The sequence below is a fragment of the Amborella trichopoda genome, chromosome 9 (assembly GCF_054954075.1).
Source record: "Amborella trichopoda isolate Santa Cruz 75 chromosome 9, AtrichopodaSantaCruz75HAP2 v2.0, whole genome shotgun sequence".
In the NCBI taxonomy this organism is placed as follows: Eukaryota; Viridiplantae; Streptophyta; class Magnoliopsida; order Amborellales; family Amborellaceae; genus Amborella; species Amborella trichopoda.
Genome location: NC_142344.1, coordinates 338,509 through 350,697, shown reverse-complemented (window position 1 = coordinate 350,697; position 12,189 = coordinate 338,509). Strand labels below are relative to the sequence as shown.

At 38.8% G+C, this 12,189-nt stretch overlaps 1 protein-coding gene across 4 annotated transcripts in view; it reads left to right on the top strand.

The window, feature by feature from the left end:
* LOC18438378 (katanin p80 WD40 repeat-containing subunit B1 homolog KTN80.4) overlaps window positions 1-12,189 on the top strand; it is a 28,256-nt gene that overhangs the window by 10,891 nt on the left and 5,176 nt on the right. For 2 of the 4 annotated variants that reach the window (XR_016040882.1, XM_020669990.2), the window contains exons 6-12: window positions 1,866-1,930; window positions 5,776-5,850; window positions 5,956-6,099; window positions 6,205-6,397; window positions 6,544-7,083; window positions 8,289-8,345; window positions 8,434-8,555. Coding sequence is in view for 2 of the 4 variants with exons in the window: in XM_020669990.2 (XP_020525649.1) it covers window positions 1,866-1,930; window positions 5,776-5,850; window positions 5,956-6,099; window positions 6,205-6,397; window positions 6,544-7,083; window positions 8,289-8,345; window positions 8,434-8,555 (1,196 nt within the window). In the remaining 2 variants the exon portion in view is untranslated. Of the gene's footprint in view, window positions 1-1,859; window positions 1,931-5,775; window positions 5,851-5,955; window positions 6,100-6,204; window positions 6,398-6,543; window positions 7,084-8,288; window positions 8,346-8,433; window positions 8,556-12,189 lie in introns of all 4 variants that reach the window. The other 2 variants (XR_002281678.2, XM_006848558.4) reach the window with 1 other exon arrangement.

Below are 12,189 nucleotides of genomic sequence, written 5' to 3'. Positions count from 1 at the left end.
GGTGCTCCGTAAGTGACCTCCGAATCTAATACCCTATATCTTGTTCATCTGATATTAGAATATATTGATTTTTGGAGGGTGTCTTGCACACCTCTTAGATTAACCTTCAGGTCCAAATTGGTGGCCATTTGAGCCCATCCAGTTGGGGTTTAGCTGTTCCCCAATGTCTCAAATTCATGATTTTTACCCTGGTGGTCCTACTTCATCTATTGAAAGGGTCCCCCAAATTTGACCTTGATTTGAGACTGTTAGATGGTCTCCTGCAGATTCTGGCAGTTCCAGTGTATATGGTATCGTGTGCCTGTTTGACTGGTCAGCCTTGTGCTTCTATAGTTGGTGGACTGCCATCTTTTGGATGCCATCGTATTCCCTACCTTTTAAGGGTTTGTCAAGTGATGGATTCTGATGTCCACCTCCACCCCTTGGTTTTGATCCCATGTTGTTGGGATATGATGGCGGCACTATAGTCTAGTTTTGTACTCCATACTTCAACAAAACTGGTGCGATGCCATATTGGGTGTTCTAATACAGAACTAAAGTGATGTTTGAACAACCCAAAAAAACCTAGAATGATGTTGGTTTAGAGAAAATGTTAATTTTTTATTTGGAAAGAGACATGCTTGTCTCTTGAATAAAGCTTACTAGATCCATCAGAAAATTTCTTTCACAAAAGGTTTCTGATGATTGCTTATCACTGTCCCTGAGATCTATGAGAGGTATGTGTTTGAAGAATTGGCACCTATACCTGAAGGAATAGTAATTAGAAGCCTTTGCCGGAGAATAATGCTAGACAGCAGCTGTAGAGAAATGAAACCTTGCGTCTTCAACGTGAGATGTCATTGTCTAGTGGAAGTTCTGGTAGAGGTAAAACTCGCAAGATTTCTGTCTTCACTTCAATTACCATCAGAATACTGCACGCATCACATATGAATTATTTGCTTGCTATTTTGAATGATTGAGGGAGTTATGCTTAGGAATTCCCAGATATTAAATTTGAATTAAAGGGAATTTCTTGACATTTGTGTTGCTCCATGACCTAGATTTTGTAGGCACGTGGTGCTGTTTTTACCAAGCATAATGCTGTTGTGCAGTTGGCGGCTTCATCTTTGGGACCTTTTTTTTGGTTAAACAGAGATGCAATTTCTAGATTACTTCCTTTCTTAAGCTTGTAGTGGGGTTTGAGTTGGTAGTGCTTTAGCAGTCCTTGTGAATTAAGGCATATGAGTTCTTTATATCGGTAAATTTCAAAATCAGTTTCTCGATATTATATTGATTTAATATATTATTTAGCATCTATTCTGATATTTAAAAACTTGTTGAATGTACTAGAAATGTATTCTGATCTGTGTGCTAACTACATACGATGTTGTAAAGTTTAGCTTGTCTAGTACTTGATCATAGGGGCAGTTGACAACAGTCACAAAATGTCAGATGCATTTGATTTTTGCATGCATTAATTTTTTTTTTATAGATGGTATGCAATTATATAAAATTAAAACACTTGGGGTTTCTTTTATTTTGCTATATTAGTTGCTTTTGCTTCTTCTCATGACACTTTTAGAAACCATGCTCCATGCTGGAAAAATCGGTAACTACCCAGGAGTGAAGTTTCTTTGCATGCATTTTATGCTTTAATTTTTACCAAGGTGCTTTGACGTTACTATGTGAGTGTTTGGTACATTCATTTGCTTTCTGATTGCACTATTGTACCCAAGATTTAGTATCCAATTTGCATTTTGGATGTTTGTCTAATTGTTGTATATGCTTTATTTGATAAAGTTTTGTACTTCATCACTGAATTCCTTCTTTTTGTCTCTTTAAACAACCGTATCTGTGTCCAATGACAATTTTTTGCATAGGTTCAGCGGATAAAACTGTAAAATTCTGGGACCTTGAAACCTTTGAGCTAATTGGGTCAGCTGGACCCGAGGTATGTTATGTCTGCCTCGTATCTGATGTTCTCGCTAAGCATTTATAAAAAACCATTGCCTGCTCATTTCTGTGTTGTTCCCCCCTGTTTGTGGTATATTTTTATTTTGATTTCTTAGAATTATAACTTGGGCCTAGTGATTCATCTATTTCTCTTAATGGGGTATACATGATAGTCTTTTTTAAGGGTGCCATCAGCCAATGTGGAAAGTTGTGTGGTTGTGTTATTTCAGGGCAGTTATTACATTCTGCTGATTTTTATTTTGAGTTTCAAATTGGGTTGTTAAAGGTGAGGTGTCGAGGTGAACTGTTGAAATGAGTGGACAATTATTACATGCTGCTGATTTTTGTTTTGAGTTTCAAATTGGGTTGTTAAAGGTGATGCATCGAGGTGAACTGTTGAAATGAGTGGAGAGATCTAAAGTTGAGCCGTAAAGGCATATGAGTTGTAGTTCCAAAAACTATCTTAACTCTTAGGAAAATATAAAAAGAATATTGCAAGGAAAAAATATGTCACAGGTTAACATTTCAAGAAAAAGAAAAAGAAAAAGAAAAGAAGATGTAACTGGAAAAAAAACAGTTTTATCTTATTCTATCAGCATATTGATTTATCATTGCTAATGCTTGGTCTATCAATTCTACAAATATATGACTTATATAACCGCACATGAATTTTAAATTCAGAAACCTGAACTAAACATCAGCATATTTAACTATTGGTTGATATGACACCGTAGTTAAAGGATAGGATGTCAAGGTGCTTGCTTCAACAAGAAGGATTGATTTTCAAGTTTCGCCTTTATCAGGGAATATCTTGGGTTGTCTATTTATAACTGTAAACCTAATAAAAAGTTTAGAGGACCCAGTTATTGAGGGCATGCGGAGCAGATTGGGTGCTCGGAACGGAAAATTACTCTCATGATAACATCATCATATTGGCTTGCTGTACACTCTGGGGATTATGTTTGGATTAGCTAATATAACAGAGGATCAGTTCAGTGTTAAGTAACAGTTTGGTTATCTCCTCCCAGTTTCTCAGATAAGCTAATCACGAGGTGGATGTGCTTGCTAAAAAAATTGCTTCAGGTTATGGTCTTATATGGGAACATATCTGTTCCTTTTGATCTCTATTCTTGGGTTTTTTTCCCATCTCTATCATTTATTTTTTGATCCTTTCTTGCGGTTGCGCATCTCAGTTGTATGTTTCATGCAACTTGGCATGATTTTCATCTTCTATAGTTCTATTATCAAAGAAAGAAAAAGTTAAATTATAGAACAAAATGAAACAGTCTTCATGCTTGCTTACAATGCATTTGATCTTGTGGCTTGACACCCTTTGGAGCAACTTTATGCTGTTAGTTTACCGAAATGAACTGTTAGTTAACTGCTTTGTTGGGATAGCATTGAAACCAAATTTATTCCGAAGGACATATGTTAGAGTTCTAAGTCCATTTTCTTTACATGAAAATATTCAGTTTTGCATGGTTATTCTTATTCTCATTTAGAAATGCATGAAAACTTCGATGGGGGGGCAAGAGTGTAGGTTTCTCAATGACTGCTTTTTTCCAATGAGGCTCTTACAGGTGATCACCTCCGGCTTCTTGGGATTCTATTCTTGAATATGTGTTGGCATCCTGTGATTCCATTCTTGAATTTGTGCCTCCTTTTCAAGGAGATGCTGGTCCGATTGATTCTAAATTATCAATTTGTTGATGATGTCCACGCAGTTGTCCAAGTGGTTTCTAGCCTCACCGACTTAGATTTTGATGTATAATTTTCATGGGAGAATGTACCTGCTGCTGTCTTCTGGAAAATTTGGATTGAGAGAAGCAGCATTAGCTTTGGAGGATTTGCTAGAGGGGTTGATTTTCTTGGCAAGGTGGCAAGAAATTCCATGACCCCTTGGTCTTTGTCCCTCAAATATAAAGGGATTTAGAGTTGTGCAATTAAGACTGGACCAGATCAGCCAGCTGGACCAGGAACAGGTGCACACACCAGTTGGACCGGTGTGGGCCTGCAACCAAATGAAACTGCAGAATATCTGGTTTGGTCCAGTGTAGCCGCTGCTATAAGAACAGTGGAAGTTGAAAGTATTTAGTTTTCTGGTCATTTGGACCCTCATTTCAATCAATTCAGAGTTTTTCCGTGTGTTTTGGTCCCAAATAAATTTTGGTGGAGACAATTATACATGGCCTCTCTCTCTACCAGTCTCTCCTAAACCTTAACTAATTTGCAAGTGTTTTCCAGTGAATGTTAGGCAATTCTAGCAACCCGATCTATTTTATTTGGAGCGTGTATATCTCACAAGTAAGTTTTGGTTTTAGATTTTCTTGTTAGGTCATTCAAATCTTGGGACAAGTGGTTTTTGTGTTTTGGAAAACAGTAAACAATCTGAACTTCTGAAGTTTGTAAAACTTTAATTTTTTGGCTTACTTGTTACCCTTTTTATGTTGTAAATTTGTAATCGATTTCTGGTAATTTGAATTTGTTATTTTGGGTGGAGGGATAATGTTTGGTAGTTTGGGTGGAGGGTTATTGTTTGGTAGTTTGGGTGGAGTGTTATGTCTAATATGTGATTTTTGTAGTTGACTTTCTATGATAAATTTGTGATTTTTAGTTAATTTCTCATTAGGGTGGGACCATAGGACTTTGTGACTAAAACTTAGTCCTTGACAATTGATGTCATATGGGATCTGCATTACTAGTTTGATTTCCTTCAATACTTAATGTGCCAATGGTCTATGTACAATTGGTTGGCTTCTTAGCTCCAATTTTCTTATTGTTTATATGAATTGTCTGTTCTTTTTAGAAAATTTGTCATTTTTCATGTTTCCTTCTGTTTCTTTGAATTGTTTTCATTTTATTTGTATTATATTGTTTAGTATTTTGAAATTTGATGCCTATGACATGTGAACCTGTCTGATCAGACTGGTGTTTCCATCAGTTCAATGGTGGGTCCGGTCTTATTAACATTAATGTAGCGCACATAACCAAAATAGCAACTGGATGATAGTTCCTGTTCACAACTCTTTATGGGGTGATGGGCTGGTGCTACATTGGATGATGAACATATATAGTGCTCCATTAGAAACCTGGGATCCTTGAACATGGGAGTTAGTTTACGAGACTAAATGGCAACATGGATGGGAGACGCATTGGAGGACTGGTACCATGTTGATATTAGCACGTTCTGAACTTTACCTGTTGGTTTTGGCAGCTTATGCACACACACACAGAGAGGTATTTACATATATTTATACAGGTATTTATGTGTGTATACACTTTGTTAGATAGATACAGACCCAACGTGTGTTTGTGTGTCTATTTGTGTATGTTACATGCTTCAAAGCTTGGTACCTTGTTTGTGTGGGACTCCTCGGAAGTATTTTATAGTATTCAAACAATATTCTAGAGTATGCGCTTAGGAACTAGTGGGAAGCCACCTTGCCCACTGTTGGATGTGTTTTTATGGGATCTCCATTTGTCATCAAGCACCACTGTCAATTACTCATTGCATAGTGGGGATTCCTTGCTATCAGACCAATCGTGGGATGGGAAACAGCCATTTTCTAGGGGCAAAATGCTCACCTGATGATCTCCCTTCAACGTATTAATTGAGTGTATGTATATACATGCAACTTGGTGCATTTCTTTTGTTGTTAACACTCATTGTGGTTTAAAACAATACATTGTGGAAATGTAGAGGTTGAGCATGTCCATTTATACTGGAAATGCCCAGAGTTCTTCAATTTACTTGTCATTTGATAATTTGCGTTGTGTACGTAGATGTCATTTGCATCTTGATTATCTTTAGGAGCACAGAACAACCTTTTTCTGTTTTTGCAGGCTTCAGGAGTGCGTTCAATGACCTTCAATCCCGATGGGAGAACCCTGCTCTGTGGATTACATGAAAGCCTAAAGGTAAGATAATTCTTCACCTACAATTCCATAATGCTGTATTTCATTCAAGATATTCGTTTACCGTGGCTTCATTTCAAGCACGTGATTTGAGATGATACTTTGCAGGTTTTCTCATGGGAACCTATAAGATGTCATGATGCTGTTGATGTGGGGTGGTCTAGATTGGCAGATCTGAACATTCATGAAGGCAAACTCCTTGGATGCTCTTATAATCAAAGTTGTGTTGGAGTATGGGTTGTAGACATATCGGTATAGAATATGTCTCCTTTTATCTTATTGGCTTACTGTATTATGTTTGCAATTAGCGTAGAATTGTTATGCCTATGACATGATACTTATCTTTATCATATCCAGCGGGTAGGGCCATATGCAGCAACTAGCTTGCCCAGGTCAAATGGCCATTCAGAATCAAAGTCTGGTCCCTCGGGGAACCAGATTGTACACCAATCAGAGAGTACTACTGTAAAGGTTAATATTGGAAGACTATCAATCTCACAAAATTCAGATACTGTTGTGAAAGAACCCAAGAATTCTTTACCCATGTCTGGTAGGTGTATTCTCTTAACTCTCTTTTGTTGGTCGTAAGGCTAACATGGTGGCCCCTTGGATTTCCTTTTTGTGGTATGGCTTGTCCATTTCATGAGGAGGACCTAATTTGTTCTTCATGCTGTTGGCGTTTTGCTTAATGTGTAGCAAGTGGAAGTGTTCCAGGTACTCCTCAGAGGCTTGGATTAAACAATGGTCCCAAGGTACTTCCTCCAAGTTCCACATCAGCATCTAGTGCATCATCGTTGAAGAGAAGTGTAGGAGCAAAAGTCCAACCAGCATCTAATCTTCAGATGATTAACAAGCCTGAAATTGTACCTGTGATTGTGCCTAGAAGTAGTGCCAGAGTGGATCAGAGTCAGAGTTTAGATTCCAGGAAAGAAAGTAGTGTTGTTGGGAGAACGATTCCATATTCAATACAAGCAAAGTTAACTGAACCACGGAAGCTATCAGTCAGCAGAGACGATCCTGAGAAAGTGAATGTTGCTGGGCAATCTGGACCCATGGGTCATAAAAGCACTGAAATGAATGAAGGAACGGACCAAAATTTTCTCTCTGGGTTTGATAATACGTGTGGACCAACAACAGCACCTGAAGGGAACAGGGGAGATATCAGATACATGGGTGCAGGGAAGCACCGATTAGATATGAACCTGGAGCCTCCTGCAAACTATTCTCGTAGAAATTGTATGCTTTAACTTCTGAACCATTTACTTTTCAATCATGGCTGATCCAGTTAGATGCTTTTGTCTTCTTAATGGCATGTGGTCTGGCTTCTGTTTTTCTGTGCTGGTTGATTTTTGTCTCCATAGCATTTTCTGTTGAGATTATTTGTTGTGTTACTCTTATTTCCATAGGCTTAACCCCATCCATTAGAGCTGTGGCAATTATTATGTAGATACCTTCCCCTAAGGTACCTGCCGATAGTCCTTATCTTGACGAGGAGTTTTGACATTCTTGGTTTTTACTGGTTTGGACAGTTGACTTTCTCTATCCAACAGACCATGAATAATTTGTTCCTGATTCATGATCTATTCGGCAGAACCATGTGTTTCTTGTTGCCAGAATCACACCATAATGGTATCTGTACATGTAACAAATACTTAAAGCAATCATGTAAGTCCCAAATGAAATTATTAATATTCATACTCGAAAGCCTATACATATGTTGGTTGCTCTACTTTGTTTATATGATCCGTTCAGTTCATTTTATCTGGACTATAATTTGTGCAGCTGTAGAAATGGAAAGAAACTTTTTCCTTTGACGAGATATGCACTGGAAATTAGAAGGAAAAAAAATGACGAGTTGCATTGGATCGTTCAATCGATTGTATATGTTGACTATGCATAGTTGTGAGAACCTCATGCTTGGGTGGCATTCCTGGTCTTTGATGATCCTTTCATGGAAAACCATCTAGTCTCTTTTCTTCACTGCTCCCAGATAACTTTTTCTGAATTTCTGGTGTGGGAGGAGTGAGATTGACTTTTTTTTTAGATTGTGTTGTTTTCTGATCGTGCCCTTTCAAGGATTCGTTTTTAAGTTTTGCAGTCTTATAGTTCATTCTACAGTTGAATTCTTCTATGGAATCACTTCGAAATTTCATAGTTCTTGAGACTCTAAATGCATCTGTTCGCCCTGGTTCCCTTTTGCAATTTAACTGATACCTTTCCATATTTTTTGAGCCTGTATATCATCCCAAATATTTTTCTAGGGCTTCTGATGTGTTGCTCTGACTTTTATCTTCTTCCTTAATTCTTGAGATTGTGGTTAAATTTTCCTTTTAACATACAAACACTTTTGTTGTTTAGAATCTATTCATATTTGAATGCAACATGAAGTTCCCTTTTATCTAAAGAAACAGATGTGGTTTGCACTGTTGCTTTCTTTTCAGTTGACGGTAGGCTGCTTCAAACTACGAGGGAAACAAGCTCTATTGAAGTTCCTGGAGGTAGCTTTTTGGGTCTGGCAGAACAATTTTTGGATGGTAGGATATTTAGTCTTGCAGTGATGTAATTCTTATTCTGTAATTGGTCCAGGGAGAACCCGTTCTCTTGTTGCTAGTTGGGAAAGGAGAGAAACATCTCCAAGCTTTGATGCATCAACCACCAGTTACTCCTCTGAGACAATGCCTGAAGGTCATGTGCCTTCACTTAACTTGGTATGTTGTTGGCACTTCATTTAATATGGGCATGTAAGATAATAGTATTTCACTGACAGTGAAGTTCTCTAAATTCTAAGAAACCCTTTTCTTAACCTTTTAAAAGATTTATCTTTTATGTTTTTCTTTCGAGAAATCTAAAGAAACAATTTAGTCCTGCTGTTAAATTCTTTCGTATATCATTTTCCTTGGAGTGTGGAGTGAAACTTAGTTTTGGCTCAAGGATTAGGCCTGGTCCCAGGCAGAGTCAATTTGGTAGGACTTGGTATGGTTTGGCCTATCTTTTGTTATTAATTAATAAGCTAAACAAATAGGAATTGCTATGAGTAATTTGGCCTTTCTTTTGTTATTAATTAATAAGCTTAACAACTAGGAATTGCTATGATTCACCAGTACCCAATTGGGTTGACTCCTTTACCCAATTTGTTAAATATTGATTTAGATCGGAATTTATGACTTGTGTATTGCCACTTTAGTAAGCATTTAATATATTTTATTTATATCAGAAATTTTTTGTATTCTGGGTTCCTAAAAGCAATGCTTAAAAAAGGTAGGTGGTGCCTAGGCAAACATGGGGCTCTGGTGTCAACTGAGGTGCTGCAGACACACATCTATACCTATATGTGCTCTCCAAACATGCGCACTTGTGCGCGCACACACACACACACACACTCATATATTTGGCTAGAACACATTGAGATCATTGAATCACATTTCACAGTTGTAAACAGTAAAAGATAGTAGCAATAAAATATCCAAAATAGAAATACCAACGTGATATGGCTAAATATACTAGCTTATGGCTTTATATCGTGTCCAATACCACATAAAGTAATACTAAAATGCAAGTCCATAGACCATGGACTCCCTAAACAGTCCAATTCACGATATAGTGAAAATCAGAAGGATAAAGGATACAAAAGAAACAAAAGAGACAGCTTAGTAGTCAATCTCCACCAAAAGAAACAAAAGAGACAGCTTAGTAGTCAATCTCCATCTTCTTTTTTTGATCATTTACTGGAGGGGGTAGCAGATGGTTTAGAGACTCCTTTTACTGAGGATGAGATAAAGGCAGTAGACTGCCATTGGACATGACAGGGCACTGGGTCCAAATGGTTTTACTATGATTTTCTTTCAATATTTTTGGGAGTTAATTTTAAATATTTTTTTTTGGGAGTTGGTGATGGAGATTTGGTTCTTATGTTCAATGAGTTTCATGTGAGAGCCATATTTCATGGAGGAATGCAGTCACTTCACAACTTTGACTCCTAATGTTGCAGGCCCAGTGGATATCAAAGATTGTCGGCTCATTAGCTCATTAGGAAGCCTTTACAAGATTCTTGCCAAGTTGTTGGCATTTAGATTGAGGGAGCATCTGGGTCATGTGATCTCTCTAGAACATGGAGCTTTCATGAGGGGTCAACAGACTTTCAATAGCGCTTTTGTTGCCCATGAGTGAATTGTCTTGAGGCACAACGATGAGGCGCGGGGATTGTATCTAAGGTTGACATGGACAAATCCTACAATCATGTTGATTGGGGCTTTTAAGATTTGTATGATTAGCAGAATGGGGTTTGGGGAAAGGTGGAGGAGGTGGATTTCTGCATATGTGACCCATCCTTGGTTTTCAATGATGGTGAATGGGTCGTTACGAGCATACTTTCGAGCATGTAGAGGTCTCAAGCAAGGTGATCCTGCATCGCTTTTTTTTTCCCTTCTCTCTCTTATGATGGTTGCAGTGGTTTTCAATAGGTTGCTTCTTAGGAGTGCGGAATGTGGGGCCATTATGGGTTTTCGTGTTGGATGTGGTGAGCTGCATGTCACACTTACAGTTTGCAGTTGATGCAATTATATTTTGTGATGCATATTTAAATCATTTAGCTAAATCATGGTTTGCATTGTGATATAATGAGATGGTGACTGGTATGAAAATTAATTTTTACAAGGGTTCAATGATGTGGGAGGAAGGGGCTCAAAGTATAGCTAGTTAGGGTGGAGGGATGCCACAACGTGACGTATTGAGTTCCATTCCTATCAGGTCCAAAGTTAATATTTCATAAAAGAAGTTATATGGTGGGGGTTTGCATAAGGGATGAGGACATGTGATCTTTGGCTGATGGATTTGGGTGCCAGGTTTCATCTCATCCTCACAAATATTTAGTCTTTATTGGACAACCGAAGAAGAGTTTATGCTATCTTGTGGTGGGTAGTGTGGAGAGAATGGAGAGGAGATTTGGCAATGTGGAAAGGCAAGTTGACTATCCGTGGTCAGGATGAGCACACTTCTTAAAGCCATGTTGGCAAACCTACGAGTATTATGTCTCTGTCTCGTATACTGGCCAACGTGGTTGATGGGTTGGAGAGATTGCAACAGAGATTCCTTTGAAGGTGGACTTGTCTGGGGCATAAGTTTCACCTTGTTTGTTGGAAGAGGTATGTAGACCGATGCGATGTGGGGGATTGGGTACACAGAAGACTTGAGAGGGTGGCCCTTTTGGCGAAGTGCCTTTGGTGATTAGGAGAGGAGAGCAAAAGATTACAGAGGGAGATTATTTGATGCAAGTATGATTTATCTGAGCTGGGCTGGGATCAGAGGATTCCAAGTAGACACGCTAGAGTTTCGGCGATTTGGTGGGGTATAAGTTAAGTGTACACTGGTTTTTTCAGACATTAGATTTGTGATTGGGGGTGGAGTATTCGTGTGGTTTGGGCTGGGCATTTAGCGTGGGGATAGCTTTTGCGGTTGTTTTGAGGGTCCCCATGCTCCACTCTGAGCTTCAGCTTTTTGATGGTTGGCATGCCATGGGATTATATTAACGATTAACTGCTTTCAAAAGCGGGTATGCAGATTCCAGTAGGTGTATTTTCTGTCAAGCAAAGGAGGAAATGACTAGGTACCTTCTCATTCACTGTAGGTATGCTATGACCATGTGAGGCTATTTTCTTAACCTCTTAGGCATGCAATGGTTGACCCCAGCTTTTGTAAAGGACCTTATAATGCGGTTTGTCTCTTTGCCAATTCCACCTAGGGGCTCGCTGGATTACTTGGTGCATTTGGATAGAGCAAAATGGTTGTATTTTTTGGGGGATCAAAGGTTTCATGAGATGGTTCTTTGGAAGAGGGCTAGGAATATGGTGGTTCGGGGACTTTGCTTTGACCATAATTTCACTGCTTCCAAGCCAGTGACTTCGTCAAGGGTTGGAAGTTTTTGGCCCCATTGGATCCAAACCCTGCTTCATTCAGACCGTGCTGTTTGGGTTGCTCCTATGGATAGAGCTAAATATTGATGGATGCTCACAGGGTAATCCTGGACCAAGAGTTTTGGGTACGGTTTTTAAAGATGAAGAACGTAGGGTGGGAATTGGGCTTGTCCGGAAGAACAACTAAATTTGGCCCTAGGGTGGGCCAGGTCCTGAAATTGTCGGTCCAAGTTTGGGACAGGGTGGGTTTGATCAGTGATATTTGGCTCGACCCCACCACTGTATTTATATAAATTTACAAAAAAAAATAATATCTAATTATTCTAATAGCACGGCCAGGCCTTGTCTTGCCGGACTCCATTAGCAGGGCCATGCTGGGCAACGTAGCTCAAGAGTAGGGCCCAGTGTAGGCTAGGGCCTCTTTGGCCCTGTC